Source organism: Labrus bergylta, chromosome 9 (genome assembly GCF_963930695.1).
Source record: "Labrus bergylta chromosome 9, fLabBer1.1, whole genome shotgun sequence".
In the NCBI taxonomy this organism is placed as follows: Eukaryota; Metazoa; Chordata; class Actinopteri; order Labriformes; family Labridae; genus Labrus; species Labrus bergylta.
The window spans coordinates 19,557,326-19,579,883 of NC_089203.1; the positions used below are offsets into that span (position 1 = coordinate 19,557,326).

General features: G+C 39.0%; 1 protein-coding gene across 1 annotated transcript in view; it reads right to left on the reverse strand.

Moving 5' to 3' along the window:
* The window catches only part of tnmd (tenomodulin), a 44,172-nt gene extending 24,448 nt beyond the window's left edge, over positions 1-19,724 (reverse strand). Inside the window, exons 1-2 of the mRNA XM_020645447.3 lie at positions 19,567-19,724; positions 16,220-16,354 (exon numbers count right to left, since the gene is read on the reverse strand). Coding sequence (XP_020501103.2) covers positions 16,220-16,354; positions 19,567-19,614 — 183 coding nt within the window. The 5' untranslated portion in view covers positions 19,615-19,724. The remainder of the gene's footprint in view (positions 1-16,219; positions 16,355-19,566) is intronic.
* Between the last annotated feature and the right edge of the window lie 2,834 nt (positions 19,725-22,558).

The window sequence follows — 22,558 nt, forward strand, 5'->3', positions numbered from 1 at the left end:
TGCGATGCATATTTTTGCTTTCTCTTGCAAGGTGATTTTAACAGATTTTTAATATAAAAGCTGAGAGATGGCGAGGCAAGGGAGTAGAGAAACTGAGAGAGATGGAGAGCATGGAGATCTGATTGTGTGGTGCCTTGAGACCATGGGGATTATGCTTGTGGACACTGATTACCAAGCCTGTCAACTCCCAAGGCCTGGAGAATTGGGATAAATGAAGTAGGAATGCTCTCAGGCTGCCAAACACATGCAGGCGGCTGTTTGGTGACGCCTGCTGAATACAGGCGGCTGTTTCTGGACAGGCGCCAGCTTGGAAAATTTAATTTAGAAAATACTGGTCAGTCACTAATGCGTCATCAACTTAGTTGGTACAGGGTAAAATGAGCCCATTGACAGTACATGACATCAATCTCACTGAAGATAACCTGACAGCCAACAGAAAACAGCGCTGGACAACAGGTGGCAAACAGTGGAAATATGAGCCTGTATGAGCCATTGTATGTATGCACAGTGCTTGACAGTAAGAGCACTACAAATGGCGTTGTTAGTAGTTTACCTAAATTGTTCAGCAGCTTGGTGGTAGCGTTGATGTTTTCTGAGTCAAATAGCTTTTAAGTAGCTTAGCTGTTTTATTGATCAAGAAGTGCAAAAGCGGCTGATCCTTGATGCTCATGACGTCTCTGCTGCTGAAATTGTGTCTATGTCTCTTTACCTTATCAGAAGCTGGTCAAATTCTTGTGTTTCCTATTCTGGTAATTTATAGATTTCTGTAACGCCTTACATGCTGGCTCAGGCCAAACATATTCATGTCGCTACCGCTAATCGTAACAATGAAATGTTTGACATGGCTGCTAGGCTAGGAAGCTAGTTAATCAACATATTATGTTATTTAAGAATAGTATTTAAGAATAGTAATGCTAAATTAAATCCCGGTTGTATATATTCCCATTCTTAGTTTTGATATTTTTATTGCTTATTTACTTTGTATTTAATATTATATTGTGTTTAGATTTGCTAATAATGTGTTTTTGCTAATATTGTGTGTTTGGATAACCTGCTGCTGTAACGCCACAATTTCCCAGTTTGGGATCAATAAAGTAATTCTATTCTATTCTATTCTAGTTCCATATGACTTCTAGTAGAGTTCAACATAAACAAGAACATTTTCCATTACATGATTTAGGAGCCAACACTAACCATTTAAAGTTAATGAGAGCCATTCGTGTGCTCAATTATGTTGCAGTGAAATTTCAGGAGCTTCAAACATGAGCCTCAGCCATGTTGGTTGTTTTTAAAACAAGAAAGAAAACAACAATGGTGCTGCTCTACCATCATCATAACCCCAACATCCTATATACTGTATGTTGGGGTGTAATGGCATGAGAGACTTTCCATCTCTCCCCTAGCTGAAAAACCTTGTTGTTTTATTTTAAGTTGAGGTAAGCAACGTAAACATTCCAGTGCAATCTTCTTCTGTCTCTTATGACTATGCTAAGCCCCGCCCATCATTGAAAGAAGTTCAACTTCTCCATCACCGACTAATCAAAATCAAGAAGGCGCTGGACTTCTGATATCAACTTGGTCAACAGCAATGGTGGAAGAAACACTTGTCTGATTTGTCTTTTTGAGGGCACAACTTCCATGTGTCGAGCTACGGCTAATGCCAGGAAATGACTCCTTTACACCGTTTTCTTGGTGCTCTGAAACTGAGGTTGTGAGTGCTGCCAGTGCGAAAAGTGCTGCCTGTGGACACATGCCTTTACTTTACTTAAAGATCAATAATGTAAACTTTTTTTCAATCAGAAATGTATAAGGTGCAAAAGAAAAAAAAGGCTTTAAACCCACCTAATTTGAGTTATACTCGTCTGGTCTCTACTAGCACCAGAGTGTTCAGCGTACGCCAACTGTCACTGACACAACAGTAACTGGGTATTCCTCTGAGAGAAAACCATTTGTTGTGAATTTTCCAAATTGTAAGACAAGAGCAAATGTTTGTTATCATGTATTTCTCCATCCAACTTTATTTTTAGTCACTGAAATATGCTTAACATTCAGATCAACAACCACAATGAGCGTTCTTGGACACCAATTCACAGTAAACTTCCAATAAAGCCAAAGCCTGTACTGTAGTCTGGAGTTTTGTCTGGAAGCTGTCTGCATGTAGCCAGTCAGTGTGTAATGAAAGGACGCTAAATCAGAGCCTGGCTCTAAATATAAACATTTGTACGGCACTGAAACATTTCTGCATTGTAATTAGCACCAGTCTTTTCTGTGGTTTTGTTCTGTTGAGGTAAATAGCTGCATGCAAGCTATTAACTTACAATGCCAAAGTCTGCTGGCTTTTTATCTACAGGATGTTCTATGAATACCACCCAAAAACCAATGGATGTTTTACTTCAGAAATATTCTGAACCTTAAATGTTTTACTTTCAACAGACTGCCATGAAAAATGTTGTCATCTTGTTTTGATCTAGCAGAAATGTATGATACTGTGAGCTTGAACTTTTGTATATTTGTGGTATCTTAATTTGTGTTTGGAAGGTAAACAAAAATCCTAAATGGAAAGCTAAAACTAGGTTGGCATTAGGTTAAAGTGCTTTTGGGAATTCACCCAAGCAATTACTTTACACATCAATTTGACGTTGAAATGTTTTACAGCTGCCAGTGCCAAAGGCCAGTTAAAGAAAATGCTAAGGTCATTAGCCTTTCAAAGAGAAAGCAACAACGTGTCAAGATGCAAAAGCTTAATGGAGCCATCTTCCTAAAAGCACATTAACACTGTTAAAACAAACAGCCACTGGCATTGTACCTCTCATGTACCATCCTTCTGAGCCAATTTTGCTGTTTGACAGTGTATTTTTAGCAGATAACTCACATACACAAATACGCTAGACGAGGCCATCCCCAGATAGACTATTTCAGCAGAGCATCACTGGAGTTTAACCACAGAAACACGCAAAACCACCTAAAAGATAAGATGTAGGGTTGTTTGAAGTCAGTTTTGTAGAAGCCAAGAGCATATTTCTAGTATCACTGTGGTGTGCTGATGTTCAATGATCAGACAAATCCGCAGCAGAAGAAGAAAAGGAATCATCGATTAAACCATTAGTTAATATAGAAGGGAATCCAAGTGCTGAAAAGACAAAGTGCATTTACCAAAAAGTGAATTATGACATTTCATCAGAAAAAAACCATCCCTGAAGTGCAATAAACATCATAAAGTGATGACTCTTAACAGTGTAAGAGTATCCAAAGGTAGATATTTCCTCTAATGTGCAGCAGACTCTTCAAATCATTACAATAAGACTGTTGAGAAGCCCTTCTAAAAAAGTTGTTTACAGAGGCAGAGAGAAGTGAAAATGCTTGAGCTTCTCAGGATAATGGGGTTGAGTCTTCTGCTCCTTATCAGATTGGAATCAGAAAGGTGTCGGATGACTATCAGTCTGGTAAAAACCCATAGAGATATATGAACTCTTCCATTTGAGCTTCACTACAGTACTCTACAACAGATAATGTGTATAGTCAATTATCCAAAGAGTTTCAAGAAATAGACAGCATTGTGAGAAATACTTGCTAATGGTTGGATGAGAAGAACGTTACCCATGTTGTGTCTGAATGTGCGAAATATGAAGCTAGGAACTACAGTAGATACAATCTAACTGATAGTTTAAAAAGACCTTGCAATAAAAAAATGCAAGAGGTTTGACCAGCACATTTTTAAGAAAAAGTTTTTTTTTTTTTTTTGCCAACAAAGAGGAAACAAATCTCTCCATTGTGACACAAAGATGTGTGTGTGTGTGTGTGTGTGTGTGTGTGTGTGTGTGTGTCTGTGCAAAGATTACGTGTTTATAAGTCAGCCTAATATTTGCAGGTAGGAACTATTTGGTGAGCCAGGGTAGCTATCATCCTGCCCTAAGTAATTTTGCTAAGCTAATTTAATTGTTTTCTAGCTTGCTATGTAATCTGTAGGCAGATGGGAGACCTCAGCTTATGGGAGCACCGCTACAACACCTGGCCTGTTTCTCTCCATAATTCCATAATACATCCACCTCCATGTCTTTAACGTACTGACACATTTAATTCAGCTACGAATAGGACATCATGTGCATCAGTGAGCTTTAAAACAGCCGTGTTTTATTTGCGCCGACTCGTTGTGTGCTAAGCTAAGTGCTCCAAAGTCTATAGCCTCATACTTAGCACACAGACATAAGGCAGTAGTAGTCTTTCTTTTTAACTGCCATTAGGAAAGAAATCAGTAGAAATGTAGTGAACTTAAAGAACTTAAAGAGCCTCAGATAGAAACAAAATGAAATTATTGCTTAGTACTCTGTTGGATCAATAAGAAACCCACTCCAGGTTAGAAAAATGTTTTCTGTAAAGTAGTTAGGCTGAAAATGTTAGAGAACAGAGGAAATAATACCTTTTTTGAAAACCCAAAAAAATATTTTAGAGAATAAAAGTCACTTCCAGGAGCACCTTTTTTGTCAGGGATAATGGAGCGTGGAAATATCTGAGGGCTGCTGGAATATATGGAGCACATTTTTTTCAGTGTGGAATTTGGCAGAGCTCGCAGACTCTCATACTTCTCCTGTTTTATTTTCATTGCTGAAATCAATTCACAGCGGAGCCTCTGGATCTTGAACGTAGCCTACCTCTCTTCTCCTCTGTCATCCTACTCATACCTGAAAGGGTTGTAATGACCCACTTTCTCTCCTCTTCCCTCAGCGACTCAGCCGCTTACCACGTTTGACCACCTTGCTGTGGTCGACTACAGTCTGCAGCTGCTGTTAATTTACAGCAGCACCATGCAGCCCTTTTCTAGCTCTGAAGCATATATGACTAATCACACCAGTCATTTTAAACAACTTGAGCTCTCTCTGGCTATAAATCACCTTGATACGTGCCACTGTGCCTATAATAGAGCTGCGTTCAGGAGAGAGGAGGGCAGTGGGGAACTTTGGGAGCTATTCAGTACTTTTGGTCAACACACTACTGTGTAACAAACTCAGGGACTGGGACATATTGTTGTTGGATGTGTTGTTTGTCTCTATGATCTCAATAAAAATCAAAGTGAGAACAACAAAGGGTTGTATTTTCTTTGAACAGCTTGGGGAATTTGATGTTCCCTGGACTTTTTGCTTAAAAGAACATATTTCCTGTTCTTTTTCAATCTGTTTTTGCAGTCTTAACTTTTACCAAACAAAAACAAAACAACAACAACAACAACACAGTATCTTAGCACTAAAAATATGTCAAAGAGTTTTTCATTTTTAATACACTAAGTTGTGCCTTAAAGCAAATGTGACACCTAGTTTACCAAGGCTTAAATGGCTGTAAATGAAATGTTGCTAACTTACATTTAACCAATGTTTGATCTGCTTTCAACATTCTTCTTTTTAAGTCTTAGCCAATCTCCAGATACACTAGAAAGAGGAAATAGATGCTTTTTTCTTCACCTCAATAACATGGAGAAAAAGGGCTTCCAATATGGCCGAAGTAGACTTTTCTTTATCTTCAGCTGCCAACTGTAGAAGGAACAGAGAGACTTTACATGTCCTTTTAAAACTGTATTAAACCACCCTTTTGGGACGTGATAAAGGATGTTACATTACCCAAATTCCACAAGCCAACAGGAGTTAGATGTTGCTCCCAAAGCATCAACAACTAGAACAAATAGTAAAAAAAAAAAAAGGATATGAAGTCAAGCAACACAAAGTCTGGGCCCTGACTGTCCCCCCAATGCTCTTTCCTCTCCTCCCTGTCACTGCTCCACATTGCATCCTCCCTTTGTGCATCTCTCTGCCCCCTACCCAGTGTGTCGAGCGAGCAGAGAACAATCTGCTCCTTGTCATGAGCACTGAATGAATCCTGTTTCTTATTGTTGAGGTGAACACATTATGTGAATACGACCAATCTCCTGTAATAAAAAGGGCTGCCGTGGTTTATGAAATATTCATCAAAGGTATTCCCTGGAGACCGGGATGCATTCAGATGCACATCTTGAAATCTGCAACAGACTTAAACAGACAAAAAGTGCAAACTTCAAAACCATGGAGGCAGACTGTCTGGAAGGTGGGTGACCTCTGCTGTGGATACGTCTCCTTGTCGCTCTGCTGGTTTTCAGCCATTCAAGCTCCTAATAAATCAACAAGAGCACACTCTGGGCTCCTGCAGCTAAGTGGCATTTAAGAAACAGCTTGTGAGAGCTGTAAGGCTGCAATTTGGATCATTTAGACACAAGGCAATAATTTGGCCAGATGAACGGCATTAACAGCAACCGGAAAGTTTTTGAACCACTAAGGGAAAAAAGGAGCTTTTTGTTTAGAATCAATAAAGGCAGAACTTGTGGTGGTTCAGAAGGGCAAAATGCTTTCCACTCGTTGGAGTTTACTCAATATTGAGGATGTGACACATTTAAATTCACTGGCAGTTTACCAACAGATGACAATAGATAGCCGCCTTGTTATTTATCAGTCGTCCGTGTGGTGTGGATTTATCTGTGTGCCAACTTATGCATACACAAAAATTGCGCATGGAAAGCAATAAAAGCCGCTCTACATTCAGCTCCCTGCGTAAATGCCAAGATACTGTGCGGCAGCTTCAGCAGACAACACTGGATTAATCCTGATGATCAAAGTTGGAATTCCTACAACAAGAACGCAACCACCTATCTGCTTTTATCCCATCACGACTTATTTTCCCACAACACCAACCCCCCACCTCTACTTCATGTGTGCCTTTTAACGGATTTTATAGAACAAGCCAGCTTTGTCTGTAAGGTAGAACGTTAGAACAATTCCTACCAGAGTTGCTGGGAGATATACAGGCTCATAATTGATCAAACATTTGTTTAGACCCCGCATCTGCCTTGAAGACACAATAAAGGAGGGAGTGATGGTCCTATATAGAGACACTGGGTAATCACACTGGGACTATGGGTACTGATGAGGAGCTCTTGGTCTGTTGCCATGGCCCCTGTGTGGGTTGCATGTCAGCTCTCCTTTTTAATAACTGAAAAAAGACTTTGAAGACATGCTGGTGAAGCAAAGAACACATTATGCCCCCCAGTGGTCAGGGTCTGCGATTTGTTTTTAAAGTCAATTTAGGGCCATTTTTGCCTTTATAAGATAGGACAGCTCAAGAGAGACAGGAAATGTTGGTAGGAGAGAGTGGGGGATGACACGCAGCAAACGAACCGAAGTCAGATTTGAACGTTAATGCAGCGAGGACTAAAGCCTCTGTACATGGGGCACGCATCATCACCGCTAGGCTATCCGGCGCCCCCTGGGTCTGCGATTTGACAGCACAACATTGAGTCAAGGTCCTAGAAAACTACAGACTATCATGGTTTGGTTTAGTCATTCATCACAATTTAATATCAAATCATGTTCTGCAATTCACTTGTTGGTAGGCATTTCCTTCTGTTGCCCAGCTCTGGGTGATAAACTTAAATACATTTTAATGTTTGTTACAAAAAAATTACTAGATAAATATCCCTGAACATTTTTCCTTTGGGGTGAAATTATACAATTTTGTCCATATTCAGCCACTGATAATAAAGTATGTTGGAACAGCAAATGAATACTTTCAGTGTTTTTTTCAGCCTGTCAAAATATAAGAGAGGCAACAACCAATTTACTGGGAATGAGCTAAATGAGCAGTTTTCCTCTAAGTGCCATGTGAGCTGAAATGGTTGTGTTGTTAAATATGTGCCTACACTTAATCATTATGTCTCTTACATTACAACTGTTTGTGTCCAGTTAAGATGTCAGCACTCTGTATGTCAATATGGGATTTGGTAGCATGTTATTTTATCCGTACGTCTTAAATGTAGCTGTCATATTTACAATATTTAACCTACTGTATGATCCAACAGGCATTTTAACAGGAAAAATCAGTGTGTTTAAATTCAACATTTACACAGCTTGTGCAGCAAATGTAAGCTATGGTCCAGAAAAAAGTGAAGAGCAGAACAGTCTCTGGAAATTTGGGATTTAGTAGTTGCTGGGTACAACAAGCCTGCTCTTCAGCTAACACTGGGGAAAAACGTTCATCTAGATGATGATTTATAACATAAACACAGATGTGAATAATATTTGCGAGAATAATCTTTGCGAGACAAGCAATTGAAAACAGTTGAAGTGATGTTTTGCAATTTCACAAAAGATAAATCTACCTTCAATCACAATATGATGAGTTTATTTCTCAGTGAAGAATCTGGGAAAAGAAGACCTTTATATGTTATAAATGTCACCCTCTGCTTTTTAATAATCATATATAATAATACAATTTGTTTTGTGTTAAATTTATTACAATTTCTGCTCTGTTCAACTGTAAATACAAGAACTGTGGTGCTGTTTGAGTAGCCTATATGCATGAACTGGTAACATCATCCAGAATAACTTCTGTTATCATATTCAAAATTCAGTCCTGATAGACAATGTTCAAATGTTTCTCAGCAGGGAGGGGTTTTGATATTAATATGTAGTGTATGACAGCGTTGTTGGTAATTAAACCCTGCAACATTTCAACCAGGCTATTATTTGTTCCTGGCAGACAGCTAATGAGCCCCACATTATCTCAGCGAGAGACATAAGCCCAGAGGACACACTGGTGATTTCAAGAAGCCTGGGACCCCTGGTGCAACCGGTTAGAAGAAAGCGTTTCCAAAATGACGGGTCTGCGCTCAGGACACGGTGAGGAAGAGAAAAAAAATTCTTAACAGCAGTCATCCTCTGCATACATTAAAACACTCATTGGACGTTACACTTCATGCTCATTTTAACTTGTCAGGCAGGTCGGAGGGATGATCCTGCAGTCATTGTGAATCGCAGGAGAAGGGTCTTGACATGTTTTATCACCATCAGCTGGCAAAGTGAAGTACATTTTCTGGGCAAATGAGATACAGCAGCCAAGAAGCAGCTGTCATCCATCAAACTTGTGGTGATGAGTTCTGGATAACTACACATCCCGGGAGGAAAACAATTAAATAAAAGTACTTCAGAGTGCTGAATGCATGAAAATATAACACGTTTTAAATATTCAACAACTCTTAAGGCAATCGGACATCCAAAAATCATGACTGCAAAACTAGCAACACAGACACAGAGATGAATCACAAACTATCCCAAACCCCCTGATATGTCAATCAACACAATTTGAGGAACCAGTTGCATAAGGGAAACTAGAAACATAAAACACACAAAAAAAAGCTTAAAAAAAAATCGCCTCAGCTGCATTGACACAAAACTTATGAGCCAGACAGGAGTCTTCCTCCCTCTTTGGATTTGGCTGGATTTGTTAAATGAGCTTTATCGGGTTTAACATTCTTCACTGTCAAAAATCTGTCCATCTTGTATTTAACATCTGGTTTTTGCTTTCTGAATAAATCGGACTAAAATGATATCCTTGCTAGCAACAGACCTCTACTTTCTTTTTCTACCAGTTAACGGATCAATAGAAGTCATTATTTACATCTGGGTTTGATTGGACAACTATGGAAAGGTCTTACTTACTTTATTCCTTTATTGTGCCTCCTAAAACAATATATTTTTTTAAATAATTATGAATATTTTGAGGTTGCCGTTGGTATTTTTGTCCAGCAGGAATGCCGTGTAATTAAAAAAAATCTTATGTTCTACGTGTGCACATAGCTAAGCTTTAACTTTCTAGTATGCATCCATATGCTGATGTACACTGAGTGAAGAGCAGGGGACTCTTGATATATTTAAATTATTTTCTTAAGGCCATATTTAACCATTTTCATAACCCTTCTTTAGGTCACACGCCTGTTACTCTTCCATTTTTTTAAACTAACTGTATGGATTCATCATCAGGTGTGTCAACAAATCATTTCTTAAGAGGGCCTACTTTATTTCCTGGATTGATAATATATCTGGAATGAATATCTCATCACTAATGGGTTCTTTACACCTCAAAAAACTAAGCTGTCTGGCTCACTTTTGCTCATTTCCTATGTAAACACTTGAAGTTTTACTGGATGAAAGATCTTCATTATTTTTGCTGATTTATCATGTTTATTTTGCCAATTAAAGAAAAAAAAATGCCTGCAAGTCTGGCAGAGCTGGCTATATGTCATTAAAATTGGAAGTCATTCCAACTTTTAGAGCTGAAACAAGTTCTTATTTTCTCACATTTAAAAAATAGGCCAATCAGCTGAGGTTATTTCATATGAAGTGCTAGACTGAGCACAAGGCAGAGACCTGCAGCGTTGATTTAGATGCCGCTTCTCTCCTCACATATTGAGCAAGGTGACTAATGGGCCAAACTCACAAAAAGTCAATGCAACCTTTTAATTGCTGGCAGATATATATGAGAGTAAACTGACCCAGCCACTTTTCAGAATAGAGATTTACTCATTTCTAAAATCCATCACAATGTAACACTGTTTCTGTTCTGGTGCATCGAAAAAGGGGGAACAGATGAAAAGAGTTTTTCCAGTTTGCTGTTCCCTTCTCTGCTCTGGGAGTGTGGCTGCGAATGCCCGTCCAGGATATAAGCGGTGCAGACTTCCTGGGAGAGTGAAAGTGGATGTGAAAGCTCAATCACATTCTAAATTGTACAACAGAGCAGAGGAGTCCACTTGGCAATCTCAGCGGTGAGACGGAGGGGAGAGAAACAGGCGAGCATTTGTGTCTGCTTACCCATCGCACTGTACATACACCATGCTGCACATGAGCTGCTGCCGAAGGATTGGCAAAACCAAGCACTGGCAATTAAGATGCAGTTATTTTTTTTACACCCATGCTATTCCCACGTCCAAAAAAAGGGGACCAGAGATACACTTTAATGCTGTATGGCACAATAAATAACTCCCTGTGGAGTTTGCAGTGCTGTCACGCTCTCTGTAGTTGTGAGAAGGCAATGTGACACAGCCGCCTTGAAGCCCTCCTACCTCAGGCACTCCACTGGCAAAAAAACACCTCTCCTTTGTTTTCTCCAGGTCTGCAGCCCCTCACTCTGAGTAGAACGTATAATGCATCATCTTAGGAGGGGGCGCCTGTTGTGGCCTAATTTAGCAGGGAGGAATACCGGTGGACAGCAGTCTGCTAATGAATGAATGAGCCTGACGTGTAAAATCAGAAAAGATTACAGACTGAGGGGAAGGCCTCCCCGAAAGGTCTCGCCAAACCAGCTGTTTAGATAAGCCCCGTTCTCCTGTCCAGAATAATAAATCCTCCACATGAGACAGAGTAAACAAACAGTGCAAGGTGATGTTAACAATGTCCAGCTTAAGAAAAGAAAAAGCATCTGCAACGCCAGGGAGATAGCATCGTATCCAGATCAAATCTTGTGTCTTCCTCCCCTGTTGCATGTTGACATCTGGACACCGAAGGGACTGTTGGGCATACACAGCCTATGAGCAATAAATAAACAAAGGGGGTTGGGGGGGCGGCCTTGAAAAGCCGTACACCTGTGACCGGTAGAAAGGCAGCAGCAGGCGCAGCGGTGTTCATTAAAGGCGCCGGGCCTGACAGTGAGGCATTTAAGAGGCCATCAGGAGCGACAACTCAGCAGCTACCTTGGGACTGCAGAGGGAAAGGCATCAAGGTGAGCAATGCAATTTCAGCCTGAATAATGGAGCACTTTCCTCAGGTCTGACATTCATGTTTTTCTCAGGCAGTTTTGCCATACAGCCCAAACAGCACCTGTGAGCTATTCAGAGTCTCCAGGAAAAAACGGTTTACAATGTGTCTGTGCCGGGCTGCAGGTCTGCAGATAATCTCCCTTAAAGTGGCTCATGAATTAAAAATAGCACCAAATACATCAAATCTAATGATATGAACATTTAGATTTCAGATGCTGTTCACTAGAAATTCCACATGGCAGACATCAACTTTGAGATTTTCCTTTTTTCTGAGACATTTTTCAAAATATTTTTGAAGTAAATCCCCCTCTCTCTCGTCTGCTGGATTCAGCAGCGAGATTCCATTTTCACAGAGTTGCTGATGTAAACTGGTAATAACAGAGGATTAATTTACAAGGAGGCAGAATCCCCTGGTGAGACTTGTGGCCCAGAACAATAATGAGCACATAGTAAACAGAAATTTGCCCAAAGCCAAAAGAGAACTCAGAGGCAACTAATCTACACACTGAAAAGCACAATGCACACACAATCGCACCCTTACGAGCACTACCACACCCTCACAGACACAAAGGCAGAGAAAATAAAAGCAAAGTATCTTCCCCAGGCCTCTGTAGCAACATATGTTTTCAGGTAATTAAAAGAAGATCCCGAGCGGTTATCGTGTCATATTAAAATACAATGTGCCGAGCAAATTACCATTGTGCGGTTATTTATACAAAGCTGGGTGCATGAGGTCACACTGCTCTGACGAACTGAAAGGATAGACCAGAAGTGTTCGTGGCTGAAATCCTGCTGTGGTTTAGACTTCTAATTAGCATGCTGAGGTCAAAGTGCTACAAAGTATGTCATATATTGTACGTCATAAGTACAAGTGATAGCTGTTGGTAATTGTTTTTAATGCAAGTACATAAGTTCAACTATTGACGGATCACACAAAAAAGTCAATTTGTGAGCATGCAAAAGGGATTTTAAGGATTAGATAAGATTTCGTTATCGGTACTTGTAGAAGCTGTGGATTCTCAGATCCGTCACTTTTGATTGTTTACTTTAGAACGGCCAGCTGAGAGCAGATTATTCTTTGTTTCAGAACCTGGAGGTAAAGGAATGACGTTCAGCTGACGGCTGATTTCTACCTGGTATGCTCCAGCACCTTTTTCTTTTTTAAACTAACTGTGAAAAGGAAGTGATTCCATCAGCCGGTTTGCACCTCTCACATTCTCAGGTGTGCAGAACAAAAATAAATAAAAAAACAGCTGGAGGAAACAGAAAGAGCGGATTTCATACTGAGAAGAGACCACATCAGGAACTCTCACACAAGCTTGTTTTGAGAAACCTGTCTTACAAACTTTCAAACTATCTCTTAGACTTCCAGTTTAATCATTTTTGCACTTACACTTCAACTGCAGGATTGTTTTTTTCAAAAGTTGCTTGCTTCTTTTTTTAAGTATTAAGTATACAAGCTAGGGGTAAACTTATTCATCAATAAATCAGTTTTGTAGGATAATAGTCACTGAAAATAAATTTCAAAGATCACTAATAAGTCATTTTCATTGTATTTGAAGTATTCTTGAGTGCTTAAGTAACTGATTCACTGCAAATGTACACATATACACATCAGGCACACAAGTCTAATTATTTTGGTGCGTCCTTTTGGTCACCACCTTTTTAGCTCATTTTGGGGCTCCACTATCTCCTGTAGGCGTGGCTTCTTTGCTGCAAAATGTTTCAATATGATACCAACTTACTTGGTCCATCAGCTGGAAAGGGCTCAGTTGGCTTACATACGCTTTTTCTGAAAACAGCAAATTTATACCATGCCTCTATGAGTAGTGAAACTGATCAGACAACAACAATAAAGTAAGACGAAATAAAAACAAAGCAAAACAAATTGAATCTGTAAAAGTGTAAAAAAAAAAAAACATTTGTAAAAGTTGAAAAAAATTGAGGTTACTGTGCATATGTGGATCCTCTGTTTGCTCTTAAATGTAACGTATTTCCAGTCAGCCTGAAGCTGGGGAAATATTTAAAAACTGCATGTCTCTCTGTTTTACCAAAACAGAAATACTCCACATTCTTGAGGACTGGGACAGCAGCAGTAGACTCCTTTAGCTTAATTTGAATATGAGCTGTCATCAAATAAAAAACAACCCCCACACAACTGCTTCCTAAAATAAATGATGTACACTCCCATTGGCTTCAGCTGCAGTGCTCTGCTGCCCAGAGTCTATACATGCCAGTCAGTGCTCAGGATTAGCTGGTGAGTCAAGAAAAGTCCTACTGCATTAAAAACCTTCAAACCAATACAGCAAACAAGACTGCTATGTTTATGCTAGGGAACAACTCCATCCATCCAACCAATCATCCAGTTCTTTTCTCTTCCTCGAAAGCAGTTACTAGTTTTCTTTAGGACACATACCTGAGTTTTTACTGTCCTACTGTTTCTAAGAAGCTTCCTTCACATCTGACAGACAGGTGATACTCCTTTGAAGCGGCTCTGTCTTTCTCACTGATGTGGAGGCCAGAGAATAAGCCTCCCCCTCAAGACCCCATTAAAGCAGAAACCCAGGGTCCGCATGTTTGATATTCATCGCCCGGGCAACCTCTGCCATCAACACATTTTGTGCCACGTGAGAATGATCACAGCTTATTAAAGTGGAAATAATGACTGCTCTACCTCCGGCATGAAATATTTAACAAGGACAAAGGAGATGGCTCAAAGGTGATTCATATCGATGTTGAAAGGAGAGAACGTGGACAATACATTCTGCGCAGGAACTGAGGATGAACCCTGGTTAACCTGAGCTTAGAAAAAGACAGTCTGAAATTGAAATTTGTACCCTAATGGAGGCAGAAATAGAGGAATTGTAGCAGAGAGTTTATTGAATTAATGTTTATTAGAACTAACAAAGATGTTGGAGAAACGGGAAAAGACTATTGGCAGGGCACATTTCCTTCCCTTTCATTTCATTGCACTTTCCGAAATCAGATTTATGCATTCAAATAGTCAGTATTTGTTTAAACGATCATTACATTGCAATCATTTTTCGCATTCCTGTCCAGGAACTTCCAATCTCTGGATGTAAACTTTTTGATGTATAATCCTCCCAGCCTGAGTAAATTAGCTTTCTTAGCCTCTTGGGAAAAATCAGGCAAAAGGAGCAGAGTGAAAATGTTCTCCATCAAGTGTGATTGAATTGGATTTTTACAAGATGAATTGCCAGGACAAGAGTTTATCCCAATAACACTGCCAAGAGGTTTCAGTCCTCCTCCTGCAGCCACTCTGGTCAACAGTAATTAGGGTCAGCGTTGAGTTATCAGGATCCGTCATTGTGAGGAGATGTTTACAATGTGAGCAGAAAGTAGATAAATTCAGGCCAACATTTGCAATGGTAGAAAGCGGTTTGAGGTTTGGCACAAGAATTCATGAAATTACAGATCTGACAGCCAAAACAAGAGCAGAACAAAACACTGTTGTCTTTTCCATAACCCACACATCTTCCCGTCTAGTACAATACACTGCCTCTGGCTCTTTGTGGGCCTGTCCATTTCCCTTACTCTTTTTTTTTTCTTTGATGCAACTTGTATGATTTGCTGATCCGGAGACTCAGATAGTCTTTTATCTGACACTCATCAAGACGACGCTCAACACAGACAGTGTCCAAGTGATATTTAGTTGGAGTGGGGAAAATTTAGATTAACTCATACATCAAGAGTTCTTATATTGAAAATAGTTTTTATTCCTGGGATCATTACTTGTGACATCATATCTGTTTACAGCCGACGTGAGCCAAGAGCAGCCTAAAGAGAAAAAAAAGCCCAGAGTCTTTCAGGTTATTAACAAAGCAATAACCCTGTGTCATCCCCCATCAGTCTCTCTAACTGAGCTGGCTAAAAGAATAAGAAATATTTATTAATGGGGAAATTAACCCTTTGTTGATCCATCTTACCTGAATGAAGGTATGCTTGGGATCAAGCAAATCGAGGGTATATGCATCAGGTTAGAGAATATGCTTGCATCAGAGAGCTGCTGAGGTGATCATTGATTGATTTTAGCCTGCTAACGTTATCCTCGGCTATCTTGCACACTATGTAAGTCCATTTATCTTTTTGCAGAGTGAATAAAGAGAGAGCAAAATCAGCAGCATGTAGGTGCTTTGAAGAAGCCACTCTGGCTTTACTACTCGAATGTCTCAGCCTGTATACTGTTCAGCATGCTGCTAAAGTACGGGCATCCTATCATATACTTGATGGGGCGGGACTGGTCACCAAGGTATCAAAGAAAATAGATGCTTGACAAAGGATCATCACAGAGAAAGCAAATTCATGGGAACAGATGGCTGAGTGTTTGCTAGATGGTAAGAACAAAGCAAAGACTGCACAATGTTTTAGACGTATAACAGATGATATTCTACTCTTTAAACTAGTGTATGGTATTATTTAAATTGTTGTTGAAAAAGGAAACGAAAATCATAGTAATCGATAGTATCGAATTGAAATACTTGGATCATAATACTTCAGAAAAGCAACAAAATGAATTGAAAAGGCTCCCCAGAATCGTGTTTAAATAAAATTGGAACAAAAGCGTATCATTCGAGCCCTGATATTTAGTCTTACCTTCCCCTGACTGGGGCTCCACAGGAATCTCAGGCTGAAAACACAAAGACCCATAACAACAAGGACTAGTGCCAGAACCAGAGCCAGACGCTGGTAGGTGTAGAACTTAGCCTTCTTCTCTTTTCCTGCCTCGACCTGAAAGACAGTTTTGATTCAGTGTTACATATGACATCAGCTTAAATTATTGCAGTTGATGAAGAAACATTGGACTTCTTGAGAAATACCCTTTTCCCCATCCAAATCAAGTTTATCTTCCTTAGTTCATTATTTAGTGGTTTTTAACCTCGATAGCGCCCCACAAAAACCCATAGTGATGTTTTTTCTTTCACTTTTAACAAATGGCCAAAAATAAACAGACTAGCTGCTTTTTCACTGTTCCCATCCTTTGTGTGAAGCTATGATTCATACCAATCATAAAGGCTGATGAAATAATCTTTACTACTTTTTGAAATATTTTTTAAATCAAGCATTATTTGAGCAATCCAAAGACATAAAAGACTACAATGCCCATGAGCCTTTACTTGTGTTATTGAAAGAAACTATAGAAGAAGTCAGTAACATGAATCAGAACAATAGCGGATTACAACTGGCTTGCTGTTTAGATGGATAAAGTTGGCCCCTTAGTTGCAGGATTAATTAAAAAATGACACAAAAATGGAATGGTAAATGGTTAAAGCTATACATTGTACTTTCATTTTCCTTGAAAGTGTAATCTTTAGCCTTTACTTGCAATGTTTACCAGAATATTAAGCTACATAACTGAATTCTTGAAGCCCAAATGTATCATGAATGTAGGACTTGACTTTTCTGGCAAAGTCTGTATTTATTAATCAAAGAATAAAACATTTGGAATGCAGTTGGTCATCTTTTGTACAATCAATTAAATTTGGAAAAATTGGTGTCCGTCCAAGCAAGTGGTAGTGCTACATCTGGGGAGAAACATATCATTGACTAGGTTAAGACAGATTGTGGCTTTTATCACATGGAACAAGGTACACCAGAGATGGCTCCATCCACTTTGGAACTGTATCTAAGACATGTGTTTTTATATGATCAAATGGTAATCGGAGGGTGGTGTCAATCCTCTCACCTAGCTTCCATCAGAAAGGGCTATGGCTTTGCATCTCCCCCAATTTCTTAAAAAAAAAAAAAAAAAAAAAAAAAAAAAAAAGTACAGCTTTCATGTTCATATTTTTATTTGTGTTTATCTTTTGGTTGCATTTAATCCATAGAGATGCTATTTGATCTTGCAAGTGTGCATAATCTACTGATGACAAAAATAAAAACCATCTCCATGCCAAGCTCAGGGATGAGCAGATTGCCACCGAAAGGTTACATTTATTAAACTTTTCCTCACTCTGCCTGCTGTAGTCAATTCCCCGAGCTTTGGGCCACAAATTAATAAAGACAGGCTTTTGTTCTAGCACAGCTGCAGCAGGGAGAAAATGAAAGCTTCTCATTCACACAGGACCACTTGTGAAGGTCTCAGAGGACAACAGAAAAGCAGATATGTAAAAAAAAAAAAATGGAACCAACTTCAATTAGGAAAATTGGTGTTGCTTATCTTTGTGTCTTTTTAAAATGATGATAAAGCAGCTTTGGTTTTCTATTGTGGCTGAGGTTGTTACAGTAGTTAAGCCGCAATAGATTGGAAGCACTTTAACATGCTGACTACTTTAAATAGTTTGTAGGAATTATATTAAAATAAAAAGTTGTATGCCTTTTTCCCCTGACCTTTTGACTGTTCTCCTGTTAAAATAATAATCTCAAGTCTTCCTGAATCATATTTCACGCAGAATTTCTACATTTTAAAATACTGTATGTAGGAGGCATGATGTAAGGAGGAACATATGGTTTAGCTATAACAGCATGGTGTCCTTACTGATTATGGATCGAGTTTCTGATAAATACATTAGCAGCACTACTTTGAGGAAGCACAAAGGACACACTATGCAAGATACCACCCAACAAAAACTTAAAACAAACCTTTGGCAGTAATGAATTCAACACACTGACCATCCTTTATTTGATATTTATTTGACAGGAGCCACAAAAACGTGAGGCACATGACATTTTTGTACATTCCTAAGGCATGGTGAAAAAAAAAGGAGCCAGAAATTCCTGAGATTGTGAATTTCTGCTAGTGAAGGAAAAAGAACTGTGGCTGAAATCCTGTGCTCTCCTGTGGCAGGTTGCATAAGCAGTGGAAACTTTACTAGAGGACAAACCTTTCTCTGCCTGTGCTTTGAATATCGAAATACTCCGAGGAAGGAGGTGGGATTGAGAGACAGACGGACAGAAATAAAGGCAGGGATGGAGACAGGGTGAGCAGTCTGAGTGCACAGCAGCCGCCAACTAGTGTTTAAAGGTTTAGGAGTTCAGAATCAGCAAGGCGATTCCTCTTGAGCTTTGTGAGGAAGAGCGCCTGCAGCTCCCTGCTGTTACAATGCAAAGAAGGAGCACTTCTTGAGAAAACAACAGGAGGGAAAAAAAACACAAGTAGCCTAAAAAACCAACAAGCTGAAGCATTAGTTATCAAACAGGGGCATGCTCAGAGAAAGCACTGGATTTCTGAGAAAAATATTCTGGTATACTGTAAGGAGCTCCATGTGATTTCTTAATCATTATCATTATCCATCATCACTGGTTTTATTAAGAATAGTCCCTGCTAGAAGAGTTGCCCTTTCTTTAATGGACAGTTAAAGAGCTTACTTTTCACATAAACATAAAAAATAATCACACCTTACTGTACGACTACTTACCCTATTGCTTTATTGTGTCTATTGTAAGTTCTGCTACAATTGAACTATGAGGAGAGGCAGAAGGATTCCAGAGCCAAAAATCCCCCCTTTCCTTAATAAAAAAAAAGAAGACTAAAATAAATACACCTCATGGTGTGTATTTGAAAGCTTCTTGCATGTGAGAAGTGAGGATATTGTAGATATAAAGCAAACACAATGGTTCATGTGAGACTGAATATAAGAGTGAAAATAAAGAAATTAAGCCAGGGTGAAATGCCTGAAGGAATTAGTTGGAAAAAATAAAATTCTGAGAAAAACTCAGATCACTCCGTGAGAGATCAAGCAGCGCTCTTTTTTTATTCCAGACTTCTGAAGTATTTTATTCTAAGCTTACACTCAAATATCACAGGATCCCTGCTGCTGCCACCTGCCCTTCATTCACTAAGATGTAAAAGTTAAATCTCACTTTATTCTTAGATATTGTAAAAAGAAATGTATGAAAACTTAAAAACAGTTCAATCACAGCTAATTTTTCAGAATTTATTTTACTTTTTTCCAACAAGAGTGACTACATTAATAAAAAAAAAAGGGAAAAAATGGACTCACATCTTTCCAAAGAATCTGTTGACTGCTGGATTGACTTGCAGCCTCCATGATGCAAGCCCACAGGAGGAATCTTTCCGATCGTCTTTGCAGGGGAAAACACTAATGCTCTGCAAGAGCCCTTGCTTCTTTCCTCTGCTGTAATTTGGGAGTGTGCTGAAGGGGAGGGAAGTTTCAGATGGAGTGGAATTACTGAAACATTTGTGATACTCATTAAATGCAATGCAGATGTCCTTCCTGCCCGCCTGCCATGCTTCCATTTCAAAGGTGGAAAACCGCAGATGGATTCAGAGTGAAAGACAAACACTCTGTTGAATATATTACATACAATAGTTGAATGAATACTACCTTTGAAGGTGCTTGGAGGAGGACAAAGTTTGCAGGTGAAAAATGTCATTGTACCTAGAAAGCGCCAATGCTGATCTTTTCAGCAATATTTTTTTGAAGTATTGAATAGAGTGTGCTGTCTGATTTTGTTCCACAGTCAGTCTGCACACTCTTCTACATACTGTACAGGTACAAAACAAGCGGAAATGACTGAATATCAGCATAACAAAAGAATCCACCTTAAACAATAAAAATAATTTGCAGTTGTGAAGCAAAAGATAAATCAAGTAAAGTCTTTAATCTAAGGACAGAAGTTTAAAGATCCCCTCACATTTGAAGTTAAAGAAATCTTCTCCTTGAAGTAATAATAAAAAAGTTCAATCATGACACTTAAAAGGAGACAACATTTGATTGGCTCCTTTTTTTTTTCAAAAAATACGAATTTGATTGACATACTCATTTTTTAAAAAGTTTAGCAAACATTCTCCTTCTTTAGTGAAAAGTTTCCACATCACACTCTGGTGAGTTGAACTTTTGACCATCATTGATTTCAAAAACTCATTCTGATCATGCTCGTACATTTACATATCAGACTGATATTTAATAAAGAGAAACTTTACCCCCTCAGAAGATAAATGTTAAAAACAGCATTTTAGTGCCAAACTGTTCATGAACATCTTTCTGCACAGAGACGGTCAAACACTCAAGTGAAGCAGCAATAAAGAAAAACACATTACAGAAAAGAGAGACTTTGAGGTCTCCTTTAGGTCATATGTGGAGCCTTAAATCATGCAGTTGGATCTTCAATGAAAACCTTCTGCAAACAGTAGAGTAGAAATCAAACTGCAAATTGTGGAGATGAAAAATAAGAAGCAGAATCTGTGTAGTTCCTTGAATGGCCACTGGAGACTGGTTTAAAATGTGTAAGAATGTGAAGACTGAATGTGTAATATCCTAGCACTAGTGGGGTGAATATTTATTCAAATCATGAATTATTTTTATATTTTACATTCTCAATATAATCTAAAAATGTCTGTGTTGTGTTGTATAACTTGATTTGTAGAAATGCAAGGGGCTTCAAAACTACACTTCAGAAGCTAATGGGTGAAATCACTGAGACTACGTCCATGTTATATACAAGTCTATGGTCACAAAGGAATAGTCAATATCTTGTGTTGTGAGGCATCTCAAATATTGGCACCCTCAGAACTTTCTACAGCATTTAAAAAATCTAAAAATTCCAACAAACTGCACCCATTAATTTCTCTCATTAGTGCATGCGACATAAATAGTTATTGAAAATGTCACAGTGACTTAGTGTGAGCACACCTGCCTCCAATTTTTCACGTGTAGAACTGTGTTGGAAAAGTTAAATCACTTCTGAACACTTTAGTTTCTGTTAAAGTTAGTTCTGTTATTTGGGTTTAGGTGATATGGCCGATTTCTAACTATAGGAGAGTTAGAAATCTGTTCTTTTGTCGTTTAGTCAGCGGTCAAAACAGTACAGTAAATCAAATTTCTACTATGAAATAATACTAATAATACTAATATACTGGACTTATAAAGCGCTGTTCAGAATACTCAAAGACGCTTCACAAAGAAGAACAACAAAACAAAACAAATGATTCATTTGAGGTGAAAATTAATCAACATAGGCAGCAATTTTCAGGATTTATACAAACCACCTGTCAGTCGGTTTTTCATATCACCTGTGATGCCACACACAAAAAAAGTCAATAAAAACCAGTGCGATAACATGTTTTGAAGCGATTCCAGTTTATTTGAAACGCAATTTCACCACTTCAAAGTTCCACTTCACACTTGATTTGCAGCGGTGAAAAAACGATGGCTCGGTCAATACCATCTGAGGTGGAACATTCCGGCTAAAAATTGGTCAACCTGCAAGCCTTTAGTGCGGCACCGCAACATTTGAGCACATATTAAGTCTGTCAGATCTGATAGCTCTGGTGTGGGACCTCGTCAGCTCTTTCCCATTGATATAAATCTTCACAATTACTGTGACATTTTGCTTTGGCTAAATCAAGTGGCAGCTCTTTCAGGAAAAGTGTTGTGTCAGCAGCAGAGTTGAGCATCCTGGGACCCTCATTCCCCTGATAGCATTCAGCAGCAGACTGGGGCTTTGACATGCGCAGAATAGAATAAACACCAATTTAGTCGGAGTGCAAACTAGATACTCTCAGATAAGAGCAGAGGTTGATATGAGCAAACCAGGAGGAATCACAAAATAAACATTTACTTTCTCCTTTTCATGCTTCAGGTCTGAAAGATTTGACAGGAATTTTTTGTCACTATTGCAAACACAGATTGATCTCTTTGACCAACAGTGAAGCTCATAACACTACAATCCCAGCTCCAGTTATTATTTTATTATTTTTAATAAATGGATCTTTTCCCATCAGACAACAGTAGTTCTCCTTATTACTTGTAATACTTCATGCAGGCACTGTCATCACAAACTTGCAGAGTATATTTTGCTCTATTTTGCAGTGGCCATCTGGAAAAAAGCTGTTCCCTGGTCCTTTTTTTTTCCCTTCTAAAACTCTAAAGCGAGCCTCTAAAGCCTTGTCGAGCTTCTGTCAGTCACAGTAAAAGCTGTGGTGGAAACCCACACGTTTCCCACGTGCCTCACCGCATTCATTGACCCTCC